The sequence below is a fragment of the Cajanus cajan genome, chromosome 1, assembly GCF_000230855.2.
Source record: "Cajanus cajan strain Asha chromosome 1, NIPB_CcT2T_4, whole genome shotgun sequence".
NCBI classification, from domain to species: domain Eukaryota; kingdom Viridiplantae; phylum Streptophyta; class Magnoliopsida; order Fabales; family Fabaceae; genus Cajanus; species Cajanus cajan.
The window spans coordinates 22,649,850-22,669,210 of NC_138517.1; the positions used below are offsets into that span (position 1 = coordinate 22,649,850).

The 19,361-nt window shown below is 32.3% G+C and overlaps 1 protein-coding gene across 1 annotated transcript; it reads right to left on the reverse strand.

Annotated features, from left to right (window-relative positions):
• Window positions 1–6,929: 6,929 nt before the first annotated feature.
• Window positions 6,930–19,343, reverse strand: LOC109803732 (UPF0481 protein At3g47200). Its single transcript, XM_083076651.1, has 3 exons — window positions 18,511–19,343; window positions 13,097–13,412; window positions 6,930–7,812 (listed from the first exon to the last, which is right to left on the reverse strand). Exons 1-2 carry the CDS (start codon window positions 19,252–19,254, stop codon window positions 13,098–13,100), a joined length of 1,059 nt encoding a protein of 352 aa, XP_082932777.1. The 5' UTR covers window positions 19,255–19,343; the 3' UTR covers window positions 6,930–7,812; window position 13,097.
• Between the last annotated feature and the right edge of the window lie 18 nt (window positions 19,344–19,361).

The following is a 19,361-nucleotide window of genomic DNA, read 5'->3' on the forward strand; positions in this document are numbered from 1 at the left end:
CCTTACACACATTTCCCTTTTTATATTTTTCTTTTTATCCCACAGCTAATTTTTTTTCTTCTTTTAATTCTAATACTAATGACTCTTTATCGACTCCTCCATTATGAATTTATTTTTTATAACCTAGTTAATTATGAAATAGGCGTGGCACTCAGCGAGGTCAAACACACCCATTGTGGAGAGACCAAGGATGTCTTTACTAGACTCACTCTCAATGTGGTGGTACCTACGCTTGATGTGAATAGGTCAGGACCTCTTTGTCTAATTATGAAATAGGTGTGCTTTAGTGTTGAGGAGTTATAGTTTCCTTTGGAGCTAATTTTCTCGCATGATCTAGGTCACGCTTTATATCACTTTTCTCAAAAAAATGATGTCGAACGACACTAGGTGAGCCACTCCTCGCCTAGTATAGAAAAGTCAAGTACCTATTTGGTATCCATGTGCCTGACGTGGCTCCCTCCATGGCCAACACCAAGAATGTGGGTTCATTACAACCAACGCTGTCGCAAATTCTACACTTTGTAGAATAGTAAACTACGTGATACAAGATTCTTCAGACTTATCCACGTCCCTCAATTCATTTCTTTTACTTAACTATTTGGTAAAATCATCACATATTATTCACACATCATTCATAGAGTACTAAATCACCCAAATCCATCCATTCAGATTAAAAATTTTAATTCTCATAACCATAACTGTGACACCCTCTATCCCAACATATAAATATACAATAAATAAAAAAATAGTTTCTGATTAAATAAAACTTTCTTAATCAAACCATGTTTTAAACAACATAGGAGTAAAGAATTCACATGCATCTAACATAACTTATAAACCAACTGAGGAAATTACAAGAGAAATAGAATCAAAGTTTTCCAACATGAATAAAAACAATAAAGTCCTAAACTAGTTCTAACTAAGCCTCGATGACACATATCTTATCAGAGCATGCCCAATTAAAGCCTAAGCCTCATCACCAACATCCTTATACTGATGATCACCTATATCACAGAAAAACATACATAGAACAAACAGGGGAGTGAGAAACATCTCACTCAAGTTCAGGTGCAGAAATAAATGTCAAATAGCACCAACACAACAATCATAACACAAGGTACAAGTACAATCCACACATAGCCAATATCACATAGACACTCGCTCATCATGCAATGATGTCATGGACTCAACTCTTAATGCATGCATGTGGTGTCAATCATGTGTCTCATAATTACATATCACATGGTATGCTACCAAAGAAATAGACTTGGAGTAGTCTAGGAGTACATGTAGGCTCAACTGTGCACTCTCAACTAAAAAGATATACTGTTAAAGTCTCATCGGGATAACAATGTCACGCAAGATACGTCCCATGCATACAAATGGATAGTTGGGCCTTCCAAACCACGCTATTCCCTATGACTCATTCAAGATGTTTCACCCAAAGGGCCTTCCCTAATGGTGTACTCCATATCGTACCCCATCACATAGATGCATATGATGCATGTCACACATTCACATGTTCATAGGCTCAACAACTCACTTATCATATCTCATCATGTCACTTGTTCTCATATCACATTATCACCCCCAAGTGAGGTTTCTCACTCCCCCTTTACCTTAATGAGTAGAAGACGAAGCACGTACGATTCCTAGTTAACAACTTTCTAGTTGGACCTAAAGTCCAACCCAAACTCGTCTTCCTTTTTTTTCACTCCCTTTTTATTTTATTTAATTAATAAAAATATTATAAACTTAATTAATTGATTAAGCCTATAATGTAATTTTTATTAAATAAAATTTATTTTATTTTATTTAAAAAAAATTGGGATGTTGCATATTTCGTAAGGGTGAGAAAGTAGGTTTGTATAAAATTTGTGTGCCATCATCAAATACATATACATAAAAATGGGAAATACAAAAACACACTACCTAATTAGCCACAATTATACATCTCAAGAAAATAAAGACAAGAGAATAATTCCTTAACATACCAAGTCCATGAGTGTGGTTCATTGACCTAGTCACACCTCACCATCTCAAAAAGTAGCATCTCTAGATTAGATGTGAGTGGCTCAATTTGCCAAAGCCACATCATTTTCTCTTGTGTTATATATTGACGTGATCATCACAATCAAATATGAAATGTAAGCGTAAGCTCAATGAAATCAACATATCATACAAGCAACATGGATGCACTTCAAATTCATGGCCATAAAATAAGATATTTTAACAATCGATCAACATGTTAACATGTTTACTCTTTTCACATCAACAATTAGTTGAAGGCATAAAATAGACTAGCAATCATGTCATGCAAGAAGACTCAACTCTATAGAGGTTTAGACCAATCAAGTGATTAACACACACAAGTTGCTTAACATGTTATATACTAACAAGATCACTTGGATCCACAATAGATATGTTACACAACCATTGGGAAACACTATAACTGATAAGTGGAAGTAATATATTGGCTTGTTAGGATAGATATATGAGGATAGTGGCATACAACAATACAAGATATGTATGATCATGTCCTACATGTTGGGTTCACCCATCTTTATTATACTTTTCTTTATGGTTACATCTGTATAATGCTTATTTTTTTATTAATTATATGAAGTATTTAATTTATTCTATGTGTATTAGAATATGACAAAAGTCCATAGAATAATTTATTTAGTACCATTCTAAAATATCCTTAGTAAAGTATAATTTTCAATATGAATAACAATAATACATTAAAAATAGTATGTGAGTAGACTGATGACCACATAATACAACTCATGGGTATGGTATATTTATTCTTCACATAGGTATATCACTACATAGAAAGTTATGATAATGTCGTACGTGATTCTCATTGTGACTATGGAAAATGTAGTTCTTAGACTTGAATTCACCATGATTCCAACATTAGAAGTTATATGTTTTAATGTCACCAAACATCGCTTGTAAAATGTGGTCATAAAGTTGTGTTAGGTCAAAAGACAATCTTAGATTCCTAAGTCATAATGTTTTAATGATAACATACAAAAACAATTTATATGAAGAAATTTTTTTAATTCATAAGACGAATGCACTAAGACGATATGTTATCTTAACATAAGTGTTTAATAGATGAAAGACTTCATTTGCAAGGCATTTACTCTATATTCATTTCATTTTTGATGTCTAATACATAAATTGATCTTTGAGTATATTATTCCTTAACAAATTGAAGCAAAATAACTTTCTTAGTACTTGCATTAACAAAAGAGAAGGAAGACATATTTTTTGCTAAAAAAAGTCAAGCAGATCTTGTGAATCACGAAAATCTTTAGAAAAATCTGTTTTAAACTGACACTTGAGTGACTCCACTTGTTTAGTACCTAAAAGGTAATAAGTAACTTCCTTGATTAGATAAGAAGTGACTATTTGCTGAAAAAATTTAATGCATCAACGAATGCTTCTCTCCACAAGGAACGAATATGAAGATAGACGAAACAATCTTATGAAAGATGCTCAAGGATTTATAATGGTTATCTTCATTGAAAATATATTAAAGGAAATTTAAAATTCAGAAAGAAAAGAGGAGAAGCACATAGGTAGATCAATCATTGTAAAAATATACATTCTTTTTGTAAAAAACTATATACTTAATTGGGTGCATCACGTATTCATAGTAAGATGAAGCAACACTATTAGCTTACCCAACTTTAACTTTATGTTATTTCTTTAAGCCTACAGAGACTTGATTGCAAAAGAATACTTGGTTGTTTAAGCTTAGAGAGGCTTGAATGTAAAAGAATACTTGGTTGTTTGAACCTGAAAAAGCTTGTCTGTAAAATAGTACTTGGTTATTGAGCATGGAAAGACTAATTTGTAAGAGAATACTTGGTTGTTATAGCCTAAAGAGGCTTTGTATTGAAAGAATACTTGGGTAGTTGCTTGAAGATACAAGTCTAAGAACACTTATGTTTGAGTTAGAAGTTGTTTAGTAAAAGAATACTTGTATATTTGCATAAGATAATGGAACTTGATCTAGTTGGATCAAAAATTGAATGTAATCTCAGTGGTTGAGATGAACTAGTATAAAAATACTTTGTGTTCAATTTCTTATCTCTTTGTCTACACTTCTTCATAAAGTTATTACTTTATTATTTTCGAAAAGTGTGAATTTTTTATTGATACTATTCAAATTCCTTTATAGTGTCTCTCTTTTTGCCATGTTGGTCATTATGCTTACAATAAATCACGAAGAGTATTGTGAGTGATATTTATTAGATTTGTCCCTCTTTCATAACATGAGTATTATTAGTAAAGACACTTGATAAAGTAAGAAAATTATGCATAATGTTGATCTTATTTATTATAATGTCTTCTCTTGAATCAATAAATACATAAATTAAACTATACAAGACTACATGATATATGCCTCCTGTTAAAATATGATATCTGGACAAAAGGCCTAATTGTTACACAAGAATATATGTCATGGGAGGTTATGTCAAATCATAAAGACACTCTTATTACTTGAATTTTGCCAAATATGTGTATATTTTTAGTAGTTTTAGGTAATTATTGAAAATGTCTTATGTTTTTGGATTCTAGTTTTATCTAAAATAACCAATAAAATTAGGATAAGTTATTTTACATGCATTTTAGTTTTTCATTATATACATTTGAACTATACTTTAGTGTACTTAGATCCAAGAAGAACATAAAAAGAGAAATATTGTTGAAAAAGTAAAAAAAAGTAAAGAAAACAAGTAATTATTTTAGGGACCCTCACTCAAAGCAGGTCATTATGGTCGACCTGCTTCATCATAGATCTTTGTGTAATTAGATTAACAATGAGTAGATAAGCTTTTCCCGTTGAGGATTGAGATCATGGATTTGACTTCATGTAAACTTCCTTTTATTCAATAACATTGTTAGTTGTTTTTATCCTATTCTTAATTCTTATTTTGATTTGATCACTCATTGCATAATCCTATAAAATTATTTAAAGTTGGGAAAAATTTTTAAAACTACAACTTGTTGGAATAAAACACTAATAACGCTTATTACTAGTTACAAGGAATTGAGATTTTATAGTTAAGGGATTGAGAATTTCCAACCTAAAGAATTAAGGTTAAAATATATTTGTTGGTTGTTAGATTAACAAGATAATAACAAGAATGAATAGTTGGCAGGATGCATTTAAGGAATATCAATGAACTCAATCCTTAACATTCTTTAAATCTAATTTACAAACAATTCTACCTACCTTTTGAAATTGAAATCTTACTAAGAATACAATTTTAATTTATTCATTCAATATTATATTTCGTATTTTCCTATATAGTATTAAATTGAATATATTAATCATTGTTCAAGTCTTCGTAAATATGATGCTTGACCTCAATCCATTTTACTACTTGCGAATTTGGTATGCTTGTCAAATATAACATTACTTGGGTAATCCATGTTGTAAAAATGGACTAGTTAAACAATTGGGAATCGTCAATTTACTAGTCCAAAGAACTACAAAATTAGTGTGAATGAATCGATCATAAATCAAATGAATCGACTCAAAATCGATCTAGAAAATTAGGTTGAACTGGTCTTTTTTTAAAAAAACAATTTTTTTTAAATTTTTTTTAAAAATTATGATAAAAATACAAATATATTTAATTTAAATTACAAATTACAATAAATTATGTTATTTGTTATTTTTAATAATATTCTTTTAAAGATATAATTTAGTTATTTATATTAAATTTTTATATCATGATATTTTATATTTTATATTATATTAATTTGAGGTTTTCTACTCTAAATGTAAAATTTTTATTATATATCATTATATTTTTATTAAAATTTAAACTTAAATATTATATTTAAACTTTTACATGCACTTTAAAAAATAAAAAATATATAAAATAATATTTTATTTTAATTTTAGTATTATAAAATTATGATATTATGCTTATGTAATATTATTTTAGGTATTATTTAATTTTTTTTTATTAATATCGATTCAACCATGGTCAAATTATTAAATCTTGAATTAGTGTCTTAACTAGTTTGATAATTAGTGTGGTTTGAAAAATATTACTAGCAATAATGATGTGTTGTTAGATATTGCTTATTGTTAATAATATTAACTAAGATTTAATATTATTTTTAATATAATGAGAACCTATAGGATGACACACTTTAAAAAATTGGAGGAGAAAGATAACATTAAGTGAGATTGTAATGTTTCTTATGGATTGGACTCATAATGAATCAGACTTATAAGGAAAGTTATAATAATAAGGAAGAGAATTAGTTTCTCATGGGTCATATTCTTAACATAAGGGCTCAATCCCACTAGGTTAAAAAACATTAAGCAACTTTTATAAAAAATGAAGTGCCTAAAACATTAAGCTACACACATAACTTTGTGCCTGCATAATACACTTATTATGCTTGAAAAATCCTAATTGTTTTGACATAAGTACAACTAGTACTAACATGTCTTCTTTTGACTAAATTTGTAAGAAGGTTGCTTACATGAATTGGTAGAGACCTAGTTGTCATCTGTTAAACTACATGATTTATGACACAAAAGTTGCAAAGATCACTACAAAGGTTGTTTAGCTTCAAGAGGTAAAACTTTTAAATAATAATTTTATGTTCTTTTGCAAGGATTTAGTGATGGGAAATTTTCTATTTTGATTGTTTTGGCTTACTATTCCAAACATATCAATCATGAAGGTTCTATCCAAGCAACCTCTACTAACCTTTCTCATACTATGTATGAGGTCCCATCAAGCAACGCAACTTTCATGTATACTTATTCACAATGATTATTATAGATTGATGCATGAATGCACGTACCTTTCAATCAAAAATTAAATTTATCAAAGTTCAACATGTTTGCTCATAAGTTTTAATAACACTTCATAGGCTCTATTCAAAACCCCATGTATCCAACAAGTAAAGATCCTAAGAGCAATATTGACCATGAAGGAGTTAAATCAATGAATTTTTTCTAATACAAATGAAGGTCTAATCTTAATAACTATCTATCCCAACTAAGATTCTTTTGTCAAGATTAAACATTAATTTTCAAAGAAAAAAATCTTTTCTCAAATCTTAATTTCACAAGTATATTTGATATATATTCCTTTTTTGTGCCTTAAAGAAAAAATCATTATGTATGAAACAACTTTTTTTTTTCGTTAATAGATTATTATACTTTTGTAACATATTACAACACTATAGTAACAAATTAGATCATTGATGTAATAAATTATGGATTATTGATTACAACATTATCATAATCAATTATGATGTGATATAATCCATTAAAACTAGTTAAAAATGAATCAATATTCATTTAGCAATATGGTTATCAATTACAGGCCTTCGTAATTGATTAAGATTAAATGTCTTTCCTTTGATACAACTCTTGGTACAATTTTAATTACTTTCAAGCTCCCTTAATTTATTAAAATAAAAAATCTGATGATATATAATAAAAAAATCAAGATTTTCAACAAAGTTCTCAATTTTTTTTCGACAACCAAATCATACCACTCATTTTGGATGTTACAACAACAACATCAATCTTCAAAAAATTAAATAGTTTCCAACATCAAAATGCATCCCTAAAACAACTCACAACATCAAAGCACACTTTAACATATCAAAATCACCCATTTGAAATCATATTTAATATATTTATTCAAGACAACATTTTTTTTATCAACATTAACAGTTTACACTAAGTTGTATTAGAATAGCTTCACCACAAAATGCCAACCAATTCTTGTCTCGCCCTTTACTAATCCTTACCTGCTCCAAAATAAAGTATGATCGTCATAATCCAACACACAAAAAATGCAAGGGTAAGCTTGTATAACAGAAAATAACATATATAGAAAGTTGAAAACTATTTATATCAACTTCACAACATTAACCTCAACTCAGAATCTCTCATATCAACATAGTTATAACATAACATCTCAAATTTTCAAGACAATAACTTACATATCAGGTTTCAATACAAAAAACACAATTATACAACTTATCACTATAATTATACATCTCAACATAACAGTAAACAACTAAACAATATAGAAAGTGTTGTAAATAGGAGGATTGTAGGAGATTTTATATTATTTTATAATTTTTCCTTATTTCCTTTACTCTTTTTTTTTTTGTTTTTTGATAGTTACCTATTTTAGGAACAAATCTATCTCTATAATAGGGAAAAAGAAGAATGTAATTAGTAAGAAAAAAATAAATAAAATCCTCTCTTTTAACTTGGTATCAGAGCTCCTAATCTTGAAAGCTCTTTTTTTTTGCCCTAAAATTAGAAAAATCAGAGTTTTTGTCACCTTTTCCACTATCGACGTTGGCGCTGGTGTTATTGGATTTAGTAGTGATCCAAAAAGAGCATCTACATCCTTCTTGTTTAATGTAGATTTGGGTTCTTTGTCTCTCTCATGTTGTTTATTTTTTTGAGTTCATCCATGGGTGATGCAAACTTCCCTCCTTTTCAATTTGAATGGGATATTACAACATGTAAGCTAGATATTGATCATCTAAGGATGCTGATTGAATCTATGAGTAAGTCCTCTAACTCATGTACACTATCAATGAAGGATAAAAGTACTTTCATTACTTCTATCTTTGTTTCTCAGGGAGTTTGGATTATTGATTCTGGAGCAACATATCACATGACCCCTTTTCCTTCACTCTTTACATCATATTTCCAAATAAAAGCCAAAAAATTCATTACAATTGCTAATGGAGATAACGTTCTCATTAATTATTGGCTTTGGCAGTATTTAACTTGAGTCATTTATTTTCTTACATAATGTCTTACATTTCTCGAAATTGGCTAACAATCTTATCTTTATACATAAAGCTCACTATAGACTTGAATTATTAAGTAACATTTTTTTCATTCTCATTATTCCTTTCAGGACTTGGTCACGGGGCAGGCGATTTTAATTGCTAAAGAATAGTGTGGGTTATAATTCCTAGAGAAAAAAGGAATAGTGACAAAACATGGAGTCAACCTCAAGCCATCATGCGAAGACTGATACTTGGGTCACCTCTCAAATATGACTTCAACATATAGGAGGCTTGGACATCCTCCTTTTAGTCTTATTAAATCTTTGTTTTAGCATTTGCTTATAAAATTTTCGTTTATTCATTTAATTGTGATGTTTGCCAATTGTATAAACACCATTTTTCATCTTTTCCAATTAGTGGTAATAAGAGTTTTTTCCCTTTTGATTTAATGCACTCTAATGTGTGGCCATTGTGGAATCTATCTCTGATGCAAAATGGTTTATGATATTTATTGAAGATTTTAAATGGGTAACATGAACATATCTTATGAAAAATAAATATGATGTTGGTCCAATATTTGTCAATTTCTTCCATTTTGTTAAAAATTAGGTTGATAGGTCCATAAAAAAGATTAAGATTTGATAATGGTACTAAATATGTGAATAATGATTTGTCTAAATTTTTCACTGATAATGGTATTTTACATGAACTTATTTGTGTTAATACCCCTCAACAAAATGAGGTTGCAAAAAGGAAAAATTGTCATCTCCTATAAGTTGTTAGAGCCTTAATCTTTCAAATGTTTGTTCCCAATGCTTTCTGAGGAGAAGCTATCTTAATTAACTTCCACCTTTATTATAAATGGTTACCCACTCGACTCCTTAATGGTGTAAGCCTATTGAATTGTTACAGTCATTGGTTCCTTCTTCCCCTTTGATGTCAAGTTTACCCTGTCATGTTTGTGGTTGTGTTAATTTTGTTTGTTTGTATTGTCCTCATTGAGGTAAATTGTGTCTGAGGGCAATCAAATGTATTTTTGTTGGTTACCTTTCAAATAAAAGTGGTAAAAATGTTATCATCCCCAAAGTCATAAATTCTTTATTTCCATGGATGTCACTTTCTATGAAAATGAGTCATTCTTTGTTTATCCTCAACTTTAATAGGAGAAAATTTTAGAACTCGAAGGCGAGTCTTAGACTTATTACCATTTTTGTCTCTACAAGATGTCCAAAAAATGAAGAGGAAGAGAAAAAAGATAAATTCTTTGGCATAAAATATCTAAGGAAGAAAAAATCCACCTTAATTCCATAACAAGAGAAATTGTTTGACCTAGAGGTGAGTGATCCTAAAGGTAATAATTTGGAGAAAGTAAGTGTTAATGATGATATTCCTATTGCTTTGAGGAAAAGGAAAAAATCTTGTGTTAAATATCCTATTTCACAATATGTCTATAATGACCATTTCTCTGCTTAGCATCAAAGTTTCATTATTGCCATTGATTCAATATATATCCCAACTTCAGTCTAAGAAGCTATTAGAGAGAAGCATTAGATTATAGCTATGAAAGAAGAAATGAAGGCATTGGAAAAAAACTCAACGTAGGAAATTGTAGACAAACCCAAAAACAAAATGGTTATTAGGTGTAGATGGATATTCACAATGAAGTACAAAGCTGATGGGACAATAGACAAATGCAAAGCAAGATTGGTAATAAAGGGGTACACACAGACTTATGGGATATACTATGAGACCTTTGCACTAGTGGCAAAGATCAATATAGTAGGACTACACTTTCTCTTGCAACTCATTTTGGTTGGGATATACAACAATTTGATGTAAAAAAAATGTCTTCCTGCATGGATATTTAGAAGAAGAAGTTTATATCAAAATTCCCCTAGGATTTGGAGATTCAAATAAAGAAAACAAAATATATAGATTAAAAAAGGTCTTGTATGGACTCAAGCAGTCTTCACGAGCATGGTTTAAGAGGTAATGATTTCCTTGGGATACAAACAAGGCTAAGGTGATCATACTTTGTTCATAAAACACTCCCCTAATGGAAACCTCACAATACTTTTAGTCTACGTAGTCGACATGATCATTGCAGGTGATGATGAAGAAGAAAAATTGACCCTAAAAAAATGTTGGAAACATAGTTTAAGATGAAAGACTTGGGGAAGTTGAAATATTTATCGGGAATTGAAGTTTCTTATTCCAAGAAGGGCATATTTATCTCTCAAATAAAATATGTCTTTGATCTTCTTAAAAAAAACAAGAACGTTGGGATATAAGTCCTTAAGAGTTCTAATTGAATAGAATCACAAAATTGGAAGTAAAGAAAGTCTGACAGTGGATAAGTATCAATATCAGAAATTGGTAGGGAAGCTAATTTACCTATCACATATTATACAACACATTGCTTATGTTATGAGTGTAGTTAGTCAGTTCATGCATTATCCCCGAGAAAGGCATATGCATGCAATTGACAGGATCCTTTAGTACTTTAAGTCAAGTACAAGGAAGGGATTACTATTTAGAAGATAAGACACCATGTCTTTGGAGATTTATATTGATGTAGAGTATGTAGGGTTAGTCTGGATACTACATGTTCTTGGGGGAAATTGGTGACTTAGAGGAGTAAGAACCAAAATGTAGTTGCTTAGTCTAGTGTAGAAGTTGGATTTAGAGCCTCAACACAAGGCATATGTGAAGGGTTATAGCTGAAGATTATCCTTGATGACCTTAGAATGGACATAAAGCTCCTATGAAGCTATTTTGTGACAACAAGTCAACCATCAACATTGCTCACAATCCAATTTAACATGACAAGACCAAACATATTGAGATAGACAAACACTTCATCAAAGAGAAGTTAGATAGTGGTCTTATTATTATAGCTCAAGTCCTTATTAGACTCCAAGTTGTATATGTACTTACTAAGGGACTTCCTAATAGTAGATTTCAAGAGCTAATAGACAAGTTAGGAATGACCGATATTTATTTATCAACTTGAGGGTAAGTGTTGTAAATAAAAGTATCTTAGTAGACTTGATATTATTTTATAATAGTTCTTTATTTCCTTTATTTTTGTTTATTTTCATACTTACTTGTTTTGGGGACAAATGTATCTCTATAATAGGGTAATAAAGTATTATAATTAGTAAGAAACAAATTAATGGAATCATCTCTTTTAACTGAAAAAAACTCAACATCATTATTTGTTGTCACACATTTCAACTTAGAATATATCCTATGACACAAGTGATTAATTTAAGTGACTTAACTCTATCAAACCAACAATATAGAAGAACCTTTCTTCTCTGGGTGGTAATAATAGGGTAATAAAGTATTATATCCATCAAGATCACCCACAAAAGCTTCAACTTCTTCAATGTATATTCTCGTTGAGCAACTTGTGGGGTTGTTGAGTGAAAATGCATTTTCTTTTCTTGTCTTTTTTTTTTTTAATTTTGAAGGCTCATCAAATGAGCAAACCATTTTGCCTAGCAAGAACGCAAAGCACTACTTACATGCATGTGTTCTACCTAGTTCATCCACCCGCCACCACCACATAACCAATATGCAAACCACCTTTCCAACTCCAAACAACAATCATAACATGAAAATCATCTCAAGCAACACATGCATTCATCACATATCAAGAGATCATCAAACCATTGGATTAGATTCTTCAAAGCCCAAACCCCACATTCACCAACAACATTAAACATCAGTAAATTCATCTCAAAATGTCACTAATAGGCAAGACAACACAAAAATCTATACAAACAACTTAAGAAAGATTAATATACAAACTTCCTTTTCCTCAATTATTTCTAGAAAGAAGAGAATTAAGGAATAAAGGAAGAATAATAGGACCCTTAAGGGTCGACTTCTCTCAAGGATTCCATGTTCTTTAGCTCAAATATCTACTTCTACTACTCAATCTCAATCTCGAGGAAGGATAAGAAAGCTTTTGGTGGAATCAAAATGAAGATCAATTTTCTCTAGTTCTAGAAAAAACTTATCTCTAGAACTTATAGAAAATGAACTTATGAAATTTGTGTTTTCCTAAAACCTTATATACTTTCACCAGTTCTTAGTTAACTTTGACATCATTTTAGACAACCTCACTCATAAAAATTCTTTAATCCTTAGAGCTCTCATAAACAACATACAACATAACACAACTTAAAACATCATAAAACAACATACAACACATAAACATTCATATAGAGCATATATACAACATAGTGTTACAGCATAAAATTATCACCTTAAAATAATTGGATGATTGAACATATAGTCTGAATCAAGGTGAGCAAAAGTAGCACAATAGCAGCAACGGTAGATGCTGTTTTCCAAGGAGTGTTGAAGTACTCACGTCTTAACGTAATCTTGTATTGGTTGCAAGGATTCTCATAGAAGCTGTTTAAGCTTTTGCAAATTGATAAATACTTTGAATTGAAATATGGCATACCAATAAAGCCCAAATTGTTAAACAGATTAAGCACTACATTTTTGTCACCTATCCAGTTGGTAATAATTTTCTTATCAATTAGTATGTTGACATCCTTTTCTGTATTGGTAAGTGTAAAGTTATGGCACAAATTTCTTCCATATTTCCTGTTTTAAGGAAAACACGTTTCCTTGATTTTAGGCCATGATTCCATGCATGGTTTCCTCTTTTTTGCTCCTTGTTTTGTTCCAGGTTTCCTTATTCTGGGTGCATACGCTTCTTCTCAATGCCTATATAAGGCATCAAGCATTTGGAGCAAATTGCAATTGATTCAGCAATCTACACACTTGAGAAAAATCATACATAGAGAGGAAAGATTCAAGAGAGTATTTTTAGTCTATATTTGAGAGATTATCTCTTTGTTCTCATGATATTAGAGAACTTCTTGTACTCTCCTATTTCTACATAGTGGAATTATCTTGCTCTTGATCGCCCGTGGTTTTTTCTCCGTCTTTGGAGTTTCCACGTGAACTTGGTGTGTATTTATTTTTCTTGTCTCTCTACTTACTTCTCTCTATCTCTAATTAACTTGATCCGGTGCTTCCGCATTCCGCTCATTCTTTCTGATACCCAACAAGTGGTATCAGAGCTACTTGTTTAATTAGAGATTCAATATGTCTACCGTCACTAAATTTGACATTGAGAAGTTTGATGGCAAGATTTTTTTTTCTATTTGGAAAGTCCAAATGAAAGCCGTTCTTACACAGAATGGATTGAAGAAAGCTTTAGATGGAAAAGCCAAAAAGCCGGTCAACATGACTGATGAGCAATGGGACGAGTTGGATGAAAAGGCGCTTTCAGCAATCCAACTATGCTTGTCCAAGGAGGTTCTTCGTGAAGTAGCAAATGAAACAACCGCTGCTGCTTTGTGGCTGAAATTGGAATCTCTTTATATGACCAAAAGTCTCGCAAACAAGCTTCGTCTCAAAGAAAGACTATATACGATTCGTATGGTCGAAGGTACTCCTATTCAATCTCATCTTAATGAGTTTAATTCTATTATCATGGATTTGGAAAATATTGAAATTAAAATTGATGATGAAGATAAAGCTGTTTTGTTGATTGTCTCATTACCTTCTACCTATAAACACTTTAAAGAAATTATGTTGTATAGCAACAATGATACCTTATCCTTTGAAGATGTTAAATCTAATTTGTTGTCCAAAGAAAAGTTTGATCTTGATATCCACTCTGAGGACAAGGGTGAGGGTTTAAGTGTCAGGGGTAGAACTCAAGAAAAAGGGAGTACCAGTAACAAGAAAAGTAGATCCAAATCCAGAGGGCGTAAATCCAACAAAACCTGTCGTTATTGTAAGAAATTTGGGCATGATATCTCCGACTGCTTTATCTTGAAAAAGAAACAAGAAAGGCAAGAAAAAGGTAAAAATCCTGCTGAAGCTACTAATGTTGAAACTGATTCTGATGGTGATGTTATGATATCTGTCTCTTCTGATAAGAGGAGCAAAACTGAATGGATTCTTGATTCTGGATGTACATTTCATATGTGTCCTTATAAGGACTTATTCACCACTCTTGAACCTGTTGATAGTGGTGTTGTCTTGATGGGTAATGACACCCAATGCAAGATTGCAGGAATAGGTACTATTCAGATCAAGACTCATGATGGCACTATCAAGACTCTTTCCAATGTTCGCTTTATTCCTGACTTGAAGCGAAATCTAATTTCTCTTGGCACCCTAGAGTCTCTTGGGTGCAAGTATTCAGCTGAAGGTGGAGTTCTAAAGGTATCAAAAGGTGCTATTGTTTTATTAAAAGCTAACCGTATTGGTAGTTTGTATATCTTGCAAGGATCTATAGTGACAGGATCAGCAGCTGTCTCATCTTCTATGTCTGATAAAGATGCCACCAAATTATGGCACATGCGCCTGGGCCATATGAGTGAAAAAGGCATGCACCTTCTGAGCAAGCAAGGTCTCCTTGGTAATCAAGGCATCGGTAAGTTGGAGTTTTGTGAACATTGTGTCTTTGGGAAGCAGAAAAGAGTTAGCTTCTCCACTGCAACTCACCGCACAAAAGGTACCCTTGATTACATTCATTCTGATCTTTGGGGTCCTTCTAAAGTTCCATCTTATGGAGGATGCCGTTATATGATGACTATTATTGATGATTTTTCTCGTAAAGTCTGGGTCTATTTTCTAAGGCACAAAAATGAAACATTCCCCACTTTTAAGAAGTGGAAAACTCTTGTTGAAACTCAGACAGGAAAGAAAGTCAAGAAGCTCAGAACGGATAATGGATTGGAGTTCTGTGAAGGTGACTTTAATGAGTTCTGCGCAAATCATGGTATTGCTAGACACAAAACCATTCCAGGTAAACCCCAGCAGAATGGTGTTGCAGAACGTTTAAACAGAACTATCCTTGAGAGAGCTCGTTGTATGCTCTCAAATGTTGGGTTATGGCATCAACGTGAGTTGTGGGTCGAGGCAGCATCTACAGCTTGCTACTTGATCAACCGATCTCCACACTCTTCACTTAATTTCAAGATTCCAGAAGAAATTTGGTCAGGTAATCCTATTGATTATTCTAATTTAAGAATTTTTGGATGTCCTGCATATGCACATGTTAATGATGGAAAATTAGCTCCTAGAGCTATTAAGTGCATATTTCTTGGTTATGCATCTGAATCTAAAGGTTATCGTTTATGGTGTTCTGAGTCTAAGTCACGAAGATTAATTCTTAGTAGAGATGTGACTTTTAATGAGGATGCATTATTATCTTCTGGAAAACAATCATCTGTGTCTTCTTCCAGTACTAATAATCTGCAAGGTACTAGCGAGAAGGTGGAGTTAGAGTTAAAATCTGTAGCTCCTAATGTTGATGTTCCATCTTCCTCTACCACTGAGTCTAGCATTGATGATCATGGTGATGATCATCCTATTCAGCAACAGGAAGAATATAACATTGAACGAGATAGGACAAGAAGACAGATAAAATTGCCAGCTAGATACACTGATGACAATTTGACTGCTTATGCATTGTCAATTGCACAAGAGGTAAATGATGATGTTGAACCTGCCAGCTATAGTGAAGCTGTTTCTTGTGTTGATTATGCTAAGTGGCTAGTGGCTATGAATGAAGAAATTGAAAGTCTTCACAAGAACAACACTTGGAATTTGACAAAGCTCCCCAAAGGCAAACGACCTCTAAGGTGTAAATGGATCTATAAGAAGAAAGATGGCATTCCAGGGGTTGAAGATCCTAGATGCAAGGCGCGATTAGTCGTTAAAGGCTTTTATCAAAAGGAAGGTATTGACTTTAATGAGATTTTCTCACCTGTTGTTCGTCATACTTCCATTCGTATTTTGCTTGCTTTTGTTGCTCTGTTTGATTTAGAATTAGAGCAACTTGATGTAAAGACAGCTTTTCTACATGGAGAGCTGGAAGAAGAAATTTATATGGATCAGCCTGAGGGATTTGTTGTTCCTAGTAAGGAGCATCTTGTTTGTCAATTAAAGAAATCTTTATATGGCCTCAAGCAAGCACCCAGACAATGGTATAAAAAATTTGATTCCTTTATGATTGGGCAAGGTTATTCCAGGAGTAAATATGATGATTGTATTTATTTTCAACAATTTCCTGATGGAACTTTCATATACTTGTTACTTTATGTTGATGATATGTTGATTGCATCACGTGACAAGTCTTTGATCAGCAAATTGAAAGCTCAACTCAATAATGAGTTTGAGATGAAGGAATTAGGTGCAACTAAGAAAATTCTTGGCATGGAGATTCATAGAGATCGACAAGTTGGTAAATTATTCTTATCTCAACAAAAATATATTGAGAGATTACTTGACAGATTTAATATGAATAATTGTAAACCTGTTTCTACTCCACTTGCTGCACATTTCAAGTTATCTTCAGACCTTTGCCCACAAACAAAAGAAGAGATGGAGCGTATGTCACACGTTCCATATGCTAGTGCAGTTGGCAGTTTAATGTATGCTATGGTGTGCACTAGACCTGGTTTAGCATATGCTGTTAGCATGGTGAGCCGATACATGCATAATCCTGGAAAGGATCACTGGAGTGCTGTAAAATGGATTTTTCGGTATCTTAAAGGTACTAGTAATATTGGCTTGGTGTTTGACAAAAACAAAGCTACAACTAATAATGTTGCAGGTTTTGTTGATTCGGATTATGGTGGTGATCTTGATAGAAGAAGATCTCTTTCTGGCTACATTTTTACTCTCTGTAATTCTGCTATCAGTTGGAAAGCTTCACTTCAATCTATTGCAGCATTATCTACAACAGAAGCAGAATATGTTTCAGCAACAGAGGGTGTGAAAGAGGCTCTCTGGATCCGAGGTTTGGTCAAAGAACTTGGTCTCACACAAGATGTTCTTACTGTATTTTGTGATAGTCAGAGTGCCATTCATTTGACTAAGAATAGTCGTTACCATGACAAGACCAAACACATAGATGTTAAACATCACTTTATCCGAGATATTGTTACTATTGGTGAAGTTCTACTACAAAAGGTACATACATCTGAGAATCTAGCAGATATGCTTACTAAACCACTTCCGAATGCCAAGTTTCAACATTGTTTGGGCTTGGTTGGTCTCTACAACAAATGATTGCCCCTCTGGGGCTTTATCTGGCGATGAGCAACTTATTAAATTTGAGCCAAGGTGGAGATTTTAAAGTTATGGCACAAATTTCTTCCATATTTCCTGTTTTAAGGAAAACACGTTTCCTTGATTTTAGGCCATGATTCCATGCATGGTTTCCTCTTTTTTGCTCCTTGTTTTGTTCCAGGTTTCCTTATTCTGGGTGCATACGCTTCTTCTCAATGCCTATATAAGGCATCAAGCATTTGGAGCAAATTGCAATTGATTCAGCAATCTACACACTTGAGAAAAATCATACATAGAGAGGAAAGATTCAAGAGAGTATTTTTAGTCTATATTTGAGAGATTATCTCTTTGTTCTCATGATATTAGAGAACTTCTTGTACTCTCCTATTTCTACATAGTGGAATTATCTTGCTCTTGATCGCCCGTGGTTTTTTCTCCGTCTTTGGAGTTTCCACGTGAACTTGGTGTGTATTTATTTTTCTTGTCTCTCTACTTACTTCTCTCTATCTCTAATTAACTTGATCCGGTGCTTCCGCATTCCGCTCATTCTTTCTGATACCCAACAGTAAGAAAATCCATAATCTTTAACCATTGAGAAAAGGTGGTTTGAGTTTGTTCATGACAAAACTCATAGGCCATTATATTCTTGATGAGTATTTCTGTGAATTCATTCACCAAAAAGCTTGAAATTATTAACTCGCCCTCATGATAGTCTAAGTAACCAAGGCCTTTTGCAGTATCGGCAGTGAATTCAAGACCTGCGCCTGATAGTTGGCTTGCACTGTATAGATGTCCAACGACCATATTCGTTTCTAATGCTTCAAGATCAAATGATGATGGTAACTGAAAATATCTTATAAGATCAAGGAAGTGTTTTGGGTACTCTCTTAGTCCTCCTACATTTTTCCCTTGGCTGTTGGAATCATGAAAGAAGCGAAAAATAATCTCATGAAAGGAGCGAAATTTAAGATGCATACCAGTGAGGTTGTAAATGTCTTCAAGAACAAAATAAGGAAGTTGATTTTCTAGTAGAATCAAGTCATAGTAAATAATTTCTCGCAGAAATTGATTTAAGAGCAAAGGGTCATTTTCCCACCAATCTCCCCCTTCATAATATCTAAGAGAATATTCAATTATGAAGCTAGTATCAATTAGAACCATCTTTAAAAAATCATTGCTGCTATAGTCAATAGGCTCTGCATAAAAACTTCGAATTTTGTTCTCCAACTCTTGAAGTTTGACAACAAAATGGCCCACACATAGTGTAGTTCTATTTAGAAATGCCTTGAGATATTTTAGTTTAACCTCTTCCATTGGCTCCAAAGCACAGTTTGCTTTGTGAAAATGGCCTATGGAGACAACTCGAGGAGTGTAGGCTTGCGAATTGGATTTACGAAGCCTTTCTGGCACTCTAAAAATGC